The sequence below is a fragment of the Canis lupus genome, chromosome 38 (assembly GCF_011100685.1).
Source record: "Canis lupus familiaris isolate Mischka breed German Shepherd chromosome 38, alternate assembly UU_Cfam_GSD_1.0, whole genome shotgun sequence".
Classification (NCBI taxonomy): Eukaryota; Metazoa; Chordata; class Mammalia; order Carnivora; family Canidae; genus Canis; species Canis lupus.
In genome coordinates, this window is record NC_049259.1 from 12,061,765 (window position 1) to 12,078,180 (window position 16,416).

Genomic DNA, 16,416 nt, shown 5'->3' on the forward strand with positions numbered 1-16,416 from the left:
ATTTTCAGAGTATGTGGATCAGCTCACAGTGACTGTGCCCATGGCTGTGCATATCCACAGACTATTTCTAGGACTGCTTAAAAACAATTTTCATGTGATTGCAAAAGAGAAGAAATGCAAAAGGTCTGTTTTCAGAGGTTCCTGACTGGAGTGGTAGGTTTCTGGGCTTTGTCAAAGGCCATTCCAAGCATCTTTGTGTGTCTGTGTGCTGGCGGGTGTGTGTGTGTGTGTGTGCACACGTGCATGCACACAACACATGTGCACACACAGGGTTCTCTGAGCTATGTTGCTGCCAGGTACAGAAAGATGGTATCATGCCAGACATCAAGAAATAAATGTACCTGACTGACTCCATCCCTAAGGTATAATCACAAAAAAGTTGAAAATTTCATTAATATAGTGTTAATGAACCTATGCAGAAAAGAGCAAAAGAGGAATTAGTTAAAGAGAAGGACTCCGAAATAAAATATAATCAAAATAAAATATAATCCCTAACTGCACAGGGGCTAGGAAGATTTTAGGAGCTAACTAATAATAAAATGACTAAGTGACCGGAGGATGGTTGAAAGTGGCAAGAAAGTAAAATGAGGTTCAGGATATTTAGCATCTTCTAATAACTGGCTTAAATTTGTTAACTAATCACCACAAACTCATAGGCATCCTTGCAAATGTTTGACCTTTTAAGATTTATTGAATACGTTGATAATTTTGACCTTATTCTTAGACTACAGGCTCATGCCTCACCAGAAGGTGATCAAACACGAAATCCTTAGGCAGGCAAATATTCTCAATTATGAAACCTTCATTTGTTAGGGCGAATACACTTTCCCAATTATGAAAATAAATGTGAAAAAGACAAGAGTGTTAATTTTTAATAAGTATGAGGTCACGACATGTTTTATTTTCAACTGAGAAAGGCTATGGGGTTCTTTAGATCTATAACTCCTACTCATTTTTTTTTTTTTTTTTTTTTTTTTAGTCTAATGACTATGTACCAAAAAATGATAAAGAAACTTGACTGGAAAAATATCAATTCATCATTTTAATATTTCATAACAATGCAATTGGCTTCATTATGTCTATGTATATAATTCAAATTATTGCATAGAAAATGATTTTAAAGTGTTTTGAATAAAGTGAGATTCAAAAAGTTGAAGAATTAAGGGCAATCCCAGATAGTTATATTATTATCCTTAAACATTTGGTTGATTCAAAATGATGTATTTTAAAAATTTCTTTAAGTATCTGGATAAATACATCCGTTTTTACTCTACATTAGATTTGGCAACTGTACCATTTTGCTCTGATTCAGTCTCTTAAAAAAAATTACCTCTTTGTTTATCTACCTTGCCTTAACAGAATGTTAGGGAAAAGGCATTCTGGAAGGCTGGCTTGGCTTTTATCTGGAAACTTCCCCTGGCACAGAAAACATTTTTTTTTTTTTTTTTTAGAATAAATGTGCAGTGAAAGCAAACATTTTAATAAAATTTTCGTCCTTAATAAAACTCTTATGTACCAGCAATCTTTGCATAAATATCTCACTTAAATTTTACAGCAATACTGTTTAAAGCGGGCATTATTTTCCTTTTGTAATAATTGAAAAATCTGAGGCTTAGTAGACTAAGTATATTTGCCAATAAGGCATGGGGAAAAAGAGCAGGTTTAGGGTAGATTTCCCATGTAGGATTTTCTTGACAATTACATATTACCGTTAAGATTTAGATGTCTTAAATAACAAATCTGTGTCTTTGTAAATAATAAATGTGAAAAGCTGAGCTTGTATATATGTGTGTTTAGGTGCATTTATGTGTCTAAACATGCCATCACCAAGAAACCAAAGCAGCTTTTTAACTATATCACACCGCAGTGACCTATAGTTTCACATTTCATCCTTAAGAGGGTCCTTGGAGAATTGAATTCAATGAATGTTCCAAGGCCAGACACAGTCATAAAATTCCCAATCTTAGACTCCACCAGTGTTATCTAACATTGGCTAAGTGGAAAAAAAAACAAACGAAAGCAAAGTGATTATCCTATGGACAAATTTAATGCATCTTATTATAGCTACACAAAATGTGAAGGGTTTCTCTCTAATATAATTCAACAATATAATTGAAAACAAGGAAAACCTTTAAAAAGTTATCCTCTGTTGCTTATTCTGTTAATTTTTCATTATTTCAAACATTTATAAAGCTTCAATTACGGGATTAAATTTGACAATGCATATAAGCATCTTAAAATTAGGATCAAAGACATTATAAATTGTTTTTAACATTGGAATTTCTTTAAAAGCCAAATATATTGTGTAAACAGATGAGAAATGAGCAAACTACAAGAAAATCCTTTTTTTTTTTTTTTTTTCAGATGGGTATAGAGTAATTCCTTCTGAATCACAAATAAGTCATAAATTTGATCGGGCTAAAAGCAAAACATATTGAGCTAATACTACATTAAAATGGCAAAAATGTGGAATATATATGCATACGCTTTTATTTTTAAAATATTCTATTTTATCAAATTTGTCCTTTTTACTCTTTTTCCCCCTTTATTATATGAACTTGTCAATTTTGAGGGTGAACCATACCACATTCAGGAACAGAGCTCATTTGTCACAAAAACACATGGATTAGTATTTCCCTGCATGCATGAAAAACAATGACATGAAATAGTAAAATAACAGGCTCCTCTTTCTAAAAACCAGGAATTGTCACTGAAAAAAGGTTCGCCTAGAACAAAAACATTGACTCGCAAAAATTTGTTTTTCAATTTCTGCCAGCAAAAGATCTAAAAATAGAAATCATGAATATTTTGTTTCAATGAAACACTTGGTGTAACACTGGGCTTTAGATAAAGAATACCCTTAGGTGATAATATGTATCTGAATCTGTACTATCTTTTCTGACTGGGATAGATATCCAGGGTGATTTAGAATATTCAGATACGTAATCTCTTAAGGGCCCAATATGTACTGTAATTGGCACAAAAATATTTTAGAAATCAATTGAGGACCTCCAGTTTTAACTTCTTGGCAGCACAGAGTTGACTTGTTCTAAATAAAGACATTGTTGTTCAATCCCAGTGATTAGAGATGGATCATTGACTTGGGAAAAGCGTTTGCATACTGAGCACAGGATAAAGAAAAGTACCATGGGGAGAAAATAACGGTGCTTTACATCAGGACCGAGTCTAGAATGTACGAGGCCATGGCAAAGCAGGTTTTACAATCCAATTCTGTTCTCTCCCTTCCCGTCAGGGTGCTGTGGCATTTGATTTCTTAAGGCTAACATCGCCCACTATCTTATCCGCACAGGACGCAGATCAATAACCCTGTCCCCCCCTGTTTAAAGTTCCCAGAACATCAGGAGACAGTGTGGGAGCCAATTTAGTAGCCAGAACCACAAGGTGCAGTTTATATTTTTGAAAGAGTCTAGGTTTCAAGCTCATGTGAAGTGTTCTCATGTTTCTTTTGCTTTTCTTTTGAATGGAGAAGAAAAGCTGGCCTATTGCCAATCCTGCTTTTAAGAGTAAGTAACCATCAGAGGGGCTGAGCTATAAAATACTTAATGGCAATAAAGACTACAGCTCCGCTCCACCGATGGACGATGTTAGCAGCTTGGAAAGCAACCAACCTCTGAAACAAAATGGGAGGTGTGATCAAAAAGAAGGAAGCAAAGAATTAAACTGTAGAGCTGTTTTCCAAGGTAATATTTATATAATACACTCTTGAATGAAGACAGAGTGCATTAAAATGATAGAGCATTAGCAAACATTGCCAAAAAATATCTAAAGGTAATGAGTGTTTCCTTTAAAAGAAGCTAAATCTAATTAAGAAAAATGCACAAAAATAAAATCTGATGTTTTGAAACTAAGGAATGTCATGCTAGTCTACGACAATTATGCACTATTGAGTTTGAAAAATTATATTAAAAAATAAAAAGCATAATTTGTCAACCTTTTAACTGCTAACGAAATATAGATACTATAGATCTCTGAAATGTGGACATCAAAAACTAATATTGGTACAATTTTAAATATTGTTCTTATGAAACTATATCACACTGATGATATAAATATATTTTATTCTATCAGAGGAGGCAAGATCAAACTTTTAATTGTCTGACCCACTTGTTGGGTTGTAGTGTTGCCACACCGTGGCAATCAGGGACTTTGGATTGTTTTCACATTTCAATCATAAACTTACCTTGTTGGGCCCATTATTAGAAAGAAAAACATCCACTTTAAGTAAATATGTGACTAAATTAAGCAAAATTGTATGTATTTCTGCTACACTGGCCAACTTACCTTGACAAATTTCAGTGAAATATAGATTCTCTCCTTCACTAGACCTATGCACAGTCCTGAAATTTATGTGGAATATAAACTCTTACTAACTCTTAAATAAAATTTTATAAAAAGAAAATCTCCTATCCTGCTTGAAAGCCTCGCTGTGCAGAGAATGAGTCACCACCACTTACTTCTTCCTTGATATTCACTGTCATCTGACATTTAATACATTCCCAGAATGTAAATGCACATACTTACCAGCGGGCCCAGGGCACAACCTTTGGCCGTGCATGCTCGGACCCTGAAGGAATGTAAGCTCCAAGGAGCAAATCCATAAGCATGATAGCTGAGTTCTGAGGAATTGTGAATTAATATACCATCTAGATATAGTCCATAGCTTGTGATAACACCTGGGAAGATAATAATGGGATTTTAGTATGGTGACCGGACAATAGCAAAGAATGTCCTAAGAAAGCAAGCACCTCTTGACGTGATTTCTAATTTCATGGAAATACTGAATCATAGCATCTGGTATTTTCCTCAGTCTAAACCCTATCTCTTTCCTAAGAATCAAACCGGCATTAAACCCTTAAATATCAAATTGTTAAGCTAATGAGTACAGAGACAGAAATAGAACCCACGAGTCTCAGAATGGGACTCTTCCTGTTACATCATGTTAGCTATCATTCGTGTTCCAGATCAAACATGAATAAATTAAGCATGTTTATAATTTCTATTGCATTCTAAAATGAGATCCTTAATAGATGTGCTCTAGAAGTCAAATAACCTTATCTGCTAATGCATTATGTATTACTCAGGATGTGTCAGGCACTGTTGTAAGTACCTGTTGTGTATGAACTCCTTTTTAACCCTCTCCCAGCAGCACTACCAGAATAGAGGCAATATGATTATCACCATTTTATAGATGAGGAAATTCAGACAAGACGGATTAGGTTACTTGTTCGAAATCACATAGCTGACCAGAGCTAGATTCAGGATTTGAATCTAGGAGGTCTGGCTCCAGAACCCATGTCTCAACTACAATATTACATAACCTAACCATAAACACCTTGCACAAATGGCACAAAGTACATTCATGAGACACCCATGAATGGGTTCGAGAAGCTATGATTTACTGGTTTTAATGATCTACTAAAATTTATTTCAGAAGGAAAGCTATGTGTCTTTTCATGAAATCAACTAGTAGAGATATGAGAGATTAAATAGTTATTGAATATAATCAGTTGAATTATGCAGTCAAAATATTTTCATTAAAAAGAAGTTAGGGATCCGTGTTCCCTGGAATCACAGAATCCCCAACCTGATCAAGCGTTATACTATGAGAAATAAAACTTTGCTTATAAGCTAAATTGGAACTTCATTCAAAGTAAAATTAATTTCACAGTGGCTGTTTAATTGCCTCTCTGTAGGATCCCCAAGGCAATCTTGACTCTTCCTCACCTGTGTATTTCTAGAGCTTAGCACCATGCCCCAAACATAGTAGGCACTTAATACATATTGACTAAATGAATAAATTAATGAACATGCAGTAGAGTAAAAATATTAGCATCCAATCTAGAGGGAAAATGTAAGGCTACAAGAAAAGGAGATACCTAGCTACCTGAGATAGGAAAAGGGACTTGGTAAAAAGATGGTATTAAAGAATAGCTCACAGATAGGAGATTTAGAGAGGGAATGAGTTTTGAAACAAAAGACTAGCAAAATCAAGGTTGTCAGGGAATTCAGCTGCCTTCCAAGAGGCCTGATGCTTAGCCTGGGAACTCCAAATTTGGTCTCATTTGTCCTAAAGGAAGAGCAAGTCTTCACTCATCATCACATTAGGGATAGTGTTACTGGTGGGGCCATGGTACCAGGAGCTTTTTCCTAAGCGTTCCTTTCTTGTGGGAGGAAGTTGCTCATTTTCAGAACCTGCTCATGATATCTGGCAGCACCATCATGTGCAAACTTACAGAATGCTGCACGCATTGTCAGGATATCCTTCATAACACTGCTTTTGATGTAAAAATTAGTTTATAGCAAAACAAGTAGGATGCGAGTCACCACTATAAAAATTACTCATCTTACAATATACCTCATCAACCCATAGCCTAAGAGACTTCTGGAATGGCCTCCTGAAGCGCACATTACAGCTCAAGCTGGGTGATACCACCTGTGGATTTGAGGGTTCCTATAGGATGCTGCACCTGATTTGAACTAAGGATCAGTATTTGATGCTGGCTTTTCTGTAGTGAGCAATGTGGAAATAGGGAACCAAGAGAAGGTAGCCAGAGTGTTTCCTCTTACTATTACACTTAGCCTACCCAAAATATTTTTGCTTTCTCTAGGCACAAGGAGGAAAATCTATGTTGCGGGCTGCAACCAAGGTAAAACTAAATTAGAAAACAGAATTTTACCTGGCAATTCGGGATCCTCATGCAACTATATCAATAGGAAAGGAAAAGGTTACTATGTGGAAGGAGAAATTAGCTTCCTGCTGCATGCTGACACTAAGCACATACACCCTGCAGTAATGAAGGTTTGGGTTACCTTACTAGGTCAAGAATCCCAAACAGATGAACTATTGGCTGAGGGCCAAGAGACGAGGTTATAAACATCAACTGTGGCCTTAAACTAGTTATGGAAATAAGAATCACAGGTGTTATTTCATGCTTTATTTCTTTCCTATTACATAAAGATTTGTACATAATAACTAATTTTCTCTCCCCTTTTCCCTATTGATGTATATAGAGAAAGCTAGTAGATATTTTATCTTAGTTTCTAGGTTGCAGGATATCTAGGTAGGTTGTTTCTAAACTCAAGGGGAATGAACACTCCCCAGGCGTTGATACGATGATGGAGGGCGAGAGCTCCTTCATTGTACAAAGCACAGTAGGATGTTAGGCGGAAGCACGCAGTGGTTGCTGCTGCTCATGGAAACTAATGGAAGAAGGAAGCGTGTGCATGGGTGCTGAATAAACTGGTTATTCATCTAATTCACCTACCCACAGCCCCACATCCACACGTCTATAGTCTGCTCTGTATGCTGGGCTTAAAACCCCATCCTCTGACTTGCAGCCCTGTGGCTTGTTGGCTTCCTCTTGGATCTCACCAATGGGAGGTGCTGCAAAGAGGGCAGAAACAGGAAGAAAGAAAATGTCCAACTTGCAGCTCCAAGAGCTGAGGCTTTTGCTGACCGTTGAGAGGTCAGCGGAGGGACAAAGCAGCCATGGCCTCAGGTAGTGCCAGCTGCAGAAATGCCTCTTTGGCATTTCCAGCTTCTTCAGGGATGGACTCTGGGTGACATATTAGCTCAGGCTGGGGTAGCGCCTCTTGATGGTTGAAGCATCAAATCAGCAAATCTGGCAGCTAGCAGCAGATGAGGCCGGCTTGGAAGCCGAACACCAGGGCACTGAGAATCACCCTTTTTGTTTCTGTAGCCCTTCCAACACACTTGTAACCAACTCCTTATATTAAATATCATCTGTCTTATATTCCTAGCACATTTTCTGTTTCACTAGTGAGATCCTGGTCAGTATATCCTTTAGGATTAAAGCTGTTTATATTTGAATGAGTTAACACTTTTTTTTGAGCTAATACTTTTTATTTATTAATTTTTATTTAAATTCTATCTGCCAATATATAGTATAACACCCAGTGCTTATCACATCACATGAGCTAATACTTTTTAAATAAAACTACTGCTCTGTCTCATTTTCTCTTATGAGGATAACTTTGTACAGCTTACCTTTTAAGAGCAGCTCTATTTCCCTCACTTCCAAATTTTGGAGAGTATTTCACTATCATGTAGTGCTATGGCTACACACACACACACACACACACACACACACACACAAAAGGATGGCTGCCAACTGTTTTCCTTTATTCTAGTACAACCATCTATGATAACTCTGAGAATACTTATAGAAAGTATTTGATTTAATGTCATTTAATACATGACACACAAAAGCACAAATGAATTAAAACTAAGAAATGAAAGATATACAGTATAAAACTAAATAGTCACAGGAAATTAAGAGACGAAAAATGGATAAAATCACAGTAATAATCATGATAAGAAGTTATGATGTGCCAGGCACTCTGCTAAGCAATCATTTAATCCTCACCAAAAAAAAAAAAAAAAAAAAACTTATGTGCAAATAATGTGTTGGAGAAGCTCTTAAAGAAGACCCTCAAAACGCTATCTACTTGACCCGCTTTTCAACAATGACATAGAAAGTACCCAAATCAATATTTCCGTTTTCTTACATAATTGGGGAACAGAGAATTTCTTTTATGCTAGGATTAGGTGCATAATATCTCATTTATCTGACATATTGGGAAATGACATATTTCATAGAAGTTAATTTTCATTATAACTAAATCTCATTCCTTACGTACAAACTTTAAGAATCTTAACCATTTTTAAAGGAAATCTTTCTAGCAAGGACTCCACAGTACTTACCTGTCTTCCCACACAGACTCTAATGAATATAATTGAATCATCTCATGATGACTCAAACTGTGCATTATGGACATCAAAGACTATATTCTCTAATTCAGCGATGCCCTCAGGGACTGATGAGATCTAGGATACTTATCCGGCTTTTACCCTTCACATCACTCAGTGGCTATACTTAATCCATTCCTATGTCTGCTTTTTGCCTTCTACTTCTTCCTCCCTCAGTGACAGTCTCTCTAGATTTTCTTTGTTGTTTTGTCTACTTGACTTCTGCAAGTCAACCCCTAGCAAGCTATGCCAAGAAACTAGATAACCATGACATCTGGAACTAAGAATAAAGAAATAATAGACACTAAAAGAAGGACTTAGAGTAAGATGAATACATGGCAAATGAGCTGAAAATGAAATTAAGTGAGATTTGTGACAGTTAAGTCAACTACTCAGAAACTTTTTAGGGTTTAGGATGCATCTGAACGGAAAGGTGGGTGAGACTGAAATCCAGCTTTCATGCAGATGAGATCACACACACATACACACACGCACGCACACATGCATACGCATATACAGAGTTACCCACCATTCTGTAGATAAGCACTATTTGACAGCATTTGTAGGAAGGGCTAAAAGATCAATTGTAGATCCAAGCTGTATAATCCAAGGGTATACTAGGTAAGCGTAGTCTAACCTTTAAGTCATACTGGACACTCTCCTCCCTCTCCCCCACCAAACCAACTCCATCACTGAGGCCTGTGGACTTTACATTCCCAACTGATCTTCACCCATCTCCATACTCATGGCCACTTAGTCCATCCTGCCATCATCTCATACCCGAGAATCATAGCCACCTACATGTTTTGATGCATTATTCATGTTTCCATGCAATTCATTCTTCACACTGCAGACCGAGGGCCATTTTTCAAAACACGTATCTGAACACACCACATGCAAGCAGGGATCCATCAGGCCTTCACTGAGTACTAGCAAGATGAAAGTTCCCCATCCCAGGCTTGGGAGGCTGGGATCAATGTAAGCATGTAGTGAGGATGGAACAGACTCATGATGTTGGTCTCTCTGGGTTTTCTGCCCATAGGTCCAGATCTTACGAGCTAATCATCAGATCCCAAGGTCAGGCCAAAGTGGGATACCACTGTGGCTTATGGCTGGTGTCTATGTTTGCCATAAAAAGGAGCCTGAGTCAAGTGCAGGTATTGCCTTTGACCTGGTTTGAGCAAGGCCAGTAGCTATAATATTCTAGTTAAGGACTTAGAGTTAAACTTTAGGGCAAATTTGTGGGCAATAAGAGATATCATTTGAATATAATAGTCCATTCCTTACCAAGAAAGGCAGGCAGATGTCATAACTTTTCATTAGCAGACTTTTTAATGTAAATAAAATTAGTGTTATACAAAATATTGTATAATTCAGTTCCAAAAACATACATTTAATAAGTAATAAGTCTAAAATATATATTAAAACAATTTTCATTGGCTTCAGATTCCCAAAGTGCATAACGGAAACTAATGAATATAATCCAGTGGACATTTTAAGTGAAGCTTAAGGAGACACTTTCCTTCTTTGAGTAGAGTACAGGACTTGTATGAATAGCTTTGAAAAAAGTGAAATGCAAAGTTCTTAACATGCCATATAAGTATTTTTGAGATCATAAAAAACTTTATTATTAAAAATGTATTGAACACTCACTTTGAATCAGACAGTAGGCTTTATACGTGATATGAATTATTTCCATTAACTTTAACAACATCAAGAAATAAGAAGGGTTATTTGCCTTGTTACAGAGTTAAGAGAAGGGATGCTTAGGGAGGCTAAGCTATTTCCCAAGGTCATACAAATAAATATCAACTCAGGCTTGGAACCTGGCAATCTCATCCCCCTACTACTACGGCTCCTCTTACTCATTTCTATCCTTTCTCTGCTAAAATATTTAGGAATTCCACTCAAATTAAGACATGATGTACATGTTCTGGCCCTAAAAGCAATTAAGTTGAGCCTAATGAAAAGCTTAATATATATTTACTGGAAGTCAATTCCTGAAAGATACTATGCTTGGTACTTTGGGGGATAGAATAAGAAATAATATGTGCCTTTATGGAAGTAAGAAAAGGGTTAAACACAGGTCTAATTAAACAACAATTCAAGAGTTAAATAAAAGTGATAAGCACCACAAAAACTTTATGTCCAACAAATGGGATAGCCATACAGGAGCTTCTAGCAGAGGGCAAACACTCTGGCTAAAGTGAGTCCTAAAAGCTTTTTAGAGCAGCCAAAGCTTCTGTACAAAGAAGCTGGGTCTTGCATAAAAGTCAAAATGTGAAAAGGCCACGTCTCAGGAAGATGTTCCTGGTGGGGAAATGACATTTGCCAATGCCTTGAAGCAAGAAAAAGCAAAGTATAGTAAAGATATCCAAACAGATCCATATTCTGCTGTTATTGTTGTAACTAGTGAAAGCCTAATAGAAAACAAGCCTTCAAAAGGAGGTTCAGGCTTTGGATGCCACTCCAAGGGTTGAGGATTTTGTGATGCCCAGTAGAACCATGGACATTTTTGTGTATTTACTGGGGGGAAAAATAAACGTTGTATTTAGAAGAATTCCTCTAGAGTCACACATGCAATAGACCGGATTAGGGAAGACCATGGAGCTGAAAATACCAAAAGGAAAAAATAATAATTTTTAAGTCTCCTTTTCCCAGATGTATAGTAACTCGTGATGGAGGCAGGGATGTAGGAATGCCACATTGCAGCAGTAACATGGAATTCTAAGAGAGAAATACCTTTAACAGTTTTATATACTTTCTCTTCTTTAATAAAACTAATTTATGATGCTTAGGGCTGAGGTATGGCGTCGTAGGTCACTAGTTAGGAAAGCAAAGGATCCGTCCACCTTACAGAGATGGTCTGTAAGGGGAGCCATGAAAGACTTTTAAAAGCCTGCTACAAGACCTAACTTACCTCTCTACTGCTAGTTTCAAAGCGGGCATGTATGGCCAAAGTGGGACAAAGTTTGTCAATTGGGGGATTAAAAAAAAAAGTCACATTCCTGTTTTGCATCTTGACTGTTTTGGTGTCAAAACCCTAGTTGGGATAGTGTACTATAGTTTCCACAGCACCCTGGGGGAGCTGGGCAAGGGGTCACTGAGATCTCTCTGCATAATTTCTTACAACTGCATGTGAATTTGTACCTATCTTGACACATAACATTTCACCAAAATACAAAACAAAAGCTGTTACGTAGGGAAGCATGACAGATAAGAAGAGGCAAACACTTGAAAGTCAGAGGATATTTATGCTGAAAAATTAACAACAGCATGTATACTGTTCAATCCTCATGAAAAATCCCTGAAGGCAAAAAGAGTTTCAATTTTCCTTTACAGATGAGAAAATCAAGTTTGAGAAAGGTGAAATAACACGGCCGATGCGAGACAGCTAGGAAGCGTCAGAGCTATGGGTTGGTGTAACACAGAAACACTCAGAATGGACGGTACACAGACATTACACTCTCAACTTCTGTGCAACTGTTTTTTTCTGTATTTTTAAATTATGTGATAAAACATAACATAGAAAAGTGCATAAAATGTTATGTCTTAAAGACGAACGTAAAAGCAAAAAGTCATGTAAGTATCACCAAGGTTAAAAAACAAAATATTGCCAGCACCCCATGAATTTTCCACATGTCCTCCCTCATTCCAACTCCTTCTCTTCTGCCCTGAAAACTGTGTTGGCTTTTAAAGAATGTTTTCCTTCCTTTTCCACTTAGGAATGCATCCGTAAATGATGTAATTAAGTTCTGTGTATTTTTCAATTTTGTATTAATAGAATCACATAATATGCATTTTTTTTGGGGGGGGGCACCTGGATGACTCGGTAGGTTGGGTGTCTGACTCTTGATCTCAGTTGGGATCTTGATCTTGGCATCATGGGTTTAGGCCCCATGTTGGGCTCTGCACTGGGTGTGGAGTCTACTTAAAAATATAAGTATATGTATTTTTGCATCTTTTTTAATTCACCATAATAAGCATGAGTCCCATCCATTCTGTTAACGGGTAGTCATACTTCGCTCATTTCCATTGCTGAGTCGTATTCCTGCACAGCACGATTCATTCATTTATTCTATTGTTGCTATTTGGATTGCCTCCACCTTCTCTTACTACACTGTAGCTTTTTATCATTTTTTGTATGTATGTCCTGAGGCAGAAATGAAGTTTCCTAGTGCATAGATCCCAAGTGAAATCGGGATATACTCAATTCTGCTAGACAACACTCAACTGTTTTTGAGAGTGCATCAATTCCCATTACAACCTATAGTGCATGTGAGTTCTCTTTGTTCCATATCCTCAAAAGGACTTTGTATAGTCACACTTTTAAATTTTGCCAGGGATGCCTGGGTGGCTCGGTGGCTAAGTGTCTGCCATGGGCCCATCGAATCCCACATCAGGTTCTCTGCATGAAGCCTGCTTCTCCCTCTGCCTATGCCTCTGCCTCTTTCTCTGTGACTCTCATGAATAAATAAATAAGTAAATAAGTAAATAAATAAATAAATAAATAAATAAATAAATCTTAAGAAAAAACACAAAACTTTGCCAGTATTACATGTGGTAAAACGCTATATTATTTTGGTATTATTTTTTTTTTTAATTTTCCAGTTGAATAAAGAAGTTGAGCACCTTTCCTTATATTTACCAGGATCTACTTTCTTTTTCTTTTGTGAAATGGTTTTTCAGATCTTTCCCCAGTTAATTATTATTTTTTGTAATATCTGTGAATATATTACCATTGATAAAATGTTTAAGAAAACAATGAGTGAAGTAGAGTTTGGGGTTCATTTCTTCTAAGCTTAAGTTTATATATTAAAAAAATTATTGATATGTAGTTGACAATGTTATATTACTCTGAAGTGTACCACATAATGATACAATTCTATACATGACCCAGTGCTCACCATGATAAATGAAGGCACAGTCTGTCACTGTACAATGCTAATTATAATTATAATTGGCTATATTCCGTCCCCAGTTTATTATTGATTCCTAAGAATACTTTATATATTCTGAACACTAGTCTTCTGAAAGTTATGTATGTTACAAATATTATATCCCACTTTATTACTTATTTTTCAGGAACTTTAAACCACATTTTGATGAAAGAAGGGTTCTTAATTTTAGTCACCCTTTTTTAATCTGAACTTACCTAATTATCACTATTAATCCTATTTGCCACCAAATCTCCTTTGTCCGATATTTAAATAGCTACACCAACTTTGCTTCCTTCTATCCTTTCTTTTCAACCTTTTGGTTTGCTTTTGTTTGCGAAGAAAGGGGCTGAGAGGATGTTCAGGGGTCTTTCCACCAGCCTTGAGGACTCCTGAGGATCTAAGTGTTGGCTGTATCCTCTTTGCAACACTAGCTCAAGATGAATGAGAATCCATCTGAGGACTGTATACTGGACCAAGCACCTGACATCACTGTGGACATTGTTTAAGAGTAAATGGTTTGCTGGTATTGATGAGAGCTTCACCAAAGAATGGACACTAGCCAGGTACCTGGTGCCCTTGTGGTGGTATGAGAGCTGTGACTGCATCCAATGACATTTGATTAAGCTTTTAGAAGAAAAGGATGGGGAGCATACAGCCTTTCTCTCATGACCACACACCTTTAATACTTGGTCAGAAAGATCATGTTGTCTAAGCTTTTGTTGCCTTATCAATAAAATGGGGGTAACATTCCTTACCCTGGAGGTTTGATGGAGTTAATGTGAAAATCAAATAAGTGAGCATACAAGAAGGTACCTTAGGAGTTAAGTGTGTCACATATACGAGGAATGAACTTAGAGTTGTCCCTTCCTTTTGGAGTAAATTAAAGCCTTATTTAGTGTGGGAACCTTGCCTTAAACGATCTCTTCCTATGCACATCTCTTGTCAAAAATAACCTGCCCATCTCTTGGAAGCACATTTTAGACAGGTCTGTATTCCCCACTGGTATGCTATCTGTCATCACCTAGCAGTTTCTTATACGTATGCTCTTTATTTAAGATTCCTTCCTATCCCAAACAAGTCTGGAGAGTACGATGTGAAAAACAATAACAACAACAACAAAACAAACAAACAAACAAAAAAACAGGTACCTACCAAGTGCTTTAAAACACCTTTTGGAAAAAAATAATCTGCTGGATGTAGTGAATTTGGTTTTCAGTAGTTATCTGACTCATCAGTAAATATTTATGGAGTACTTCCTATGGGCCAGACATTGTGTTCCAAGCTGCGAATACAGAACAGTCCTGGTCCTGCTTTCATAAGACTTTCAATCTAAGTGAGAAGACAGACTCAGTGGATTATGTGTGTGCAAAGATTATTAAAGGAGAACTAGATGGAAAAGAAGAAAAAATGATAGTGGCAGGGGAGACAGAGGCCAACCTAATCTAGGTGGGTTAAGAAACTAAGCTGACCTGGGAAACTTGTGTTTAAGATGCACATGGCACTTGGACCTACTTCATCAAGAGGAAGAATGTCACAAATCATTATTTGATTATCAAATAAATATTTATAATAATAGAAAGCTTTCAATGAGATATCAATGAGTTGGTTACTGTTTAAAAATTAAATACCACAGACTTAGTAGATAAGCAATCTTCATCTAGAACTTTTGAACACTGTTCTTATTTGCTTTTAAAATGTCTGGAGTGCCAAAACAAAGTTTAATCAAATAGCATTTTTATGTGTTTACTAATGTAATTTTGCTATTCCCGGAATACATTTTACATTTATCTCTACATCCAGCCCCCAAATTATGTGTGTTCAGTGTAGGTTATACAAGATTTAAGAATCAGTTAAGGTCTCAGGTCTCAGAAGAAACTTGATGGCGACTCAAACTCATTTACAAAGTTACAGGCAGAGTAAAAGGAAAGCACTGGGCGGTAATGATGCCATCCCAACTGGGTCATAGTTAGGCCTCCTAGGAGACCATGTTAACCATTAAAATAGGAGCCCATAAACATCCTCAAACTTGCAAGGGAAAGGATGAGAACAGATTTGGGAACCTGGACAAAGAGCTGGAGTTATGGGGTGCTTGGGTGGCTCAGTCCATTCCTTAAGCATCTGCCTTTGGCTCAAGACATGATCTCAGGGTCCTGGGATCGAGCCCCACATGAGGCTCCCTGCTTCTCCCTGCTTCTCCTCCTCTGCCTCCTTCCCACCCCCTGCTCCTACTCTCAATCTCTCTCTCAAATAAATAAATAAATAAATAAATAAATAAATAAATAAATTCTTTAAAAAAAAATAAAAGAGCTGGAAATATAGGAAAGGGCCATTGGGAAGGAGCTGTACCTCTTGATGGAGGAATATTGCCCTGGAGCCCAGAGCCTGGTAGAAAGGGAACAAAGGCTTTACATCCTGAGACTCCAATCCCCTCCCACCCTGTCATCTCTGGATGCTGCTGCCAGAGCCCATGGACAAACCAAAAGGAGGTGAGAGAGAGAGAGAGAGAGAGTTTCCTGATTCTGTGAGGAAAGATCAGCTTCGTGGGATACAGGAAAGAGTGGAAGAGCAAAGAGTGGATCCAGAGAAGCCTCAAAAATATATACATCTAACATAAAACATTACGGCCATGCATTATGCTGCAGTGTTTTGTATTTTCTGTCCGTCTCTCTCGCTCATTCTCTCGTG

General features: G+C 37.1%; 1 protein-coding gene across 1 annotated transcript in view; it reads right to left on the bottom strand.

Annotated features, from left to right (window-relative positions):
- Positions 1-16,416, bottom strand: part of USH2A (usherin) — a 702,892-nt gene that overhangs the window by 322,327 nt on the left and 364,149 nt on the right. The window contains 1 exon segment of the mRNA XM_038586435.1: positions 4,543-4,694. Coding sequence (XP_038442363.1) covers positions 4,543-4,694 — 152 coding nt within the window.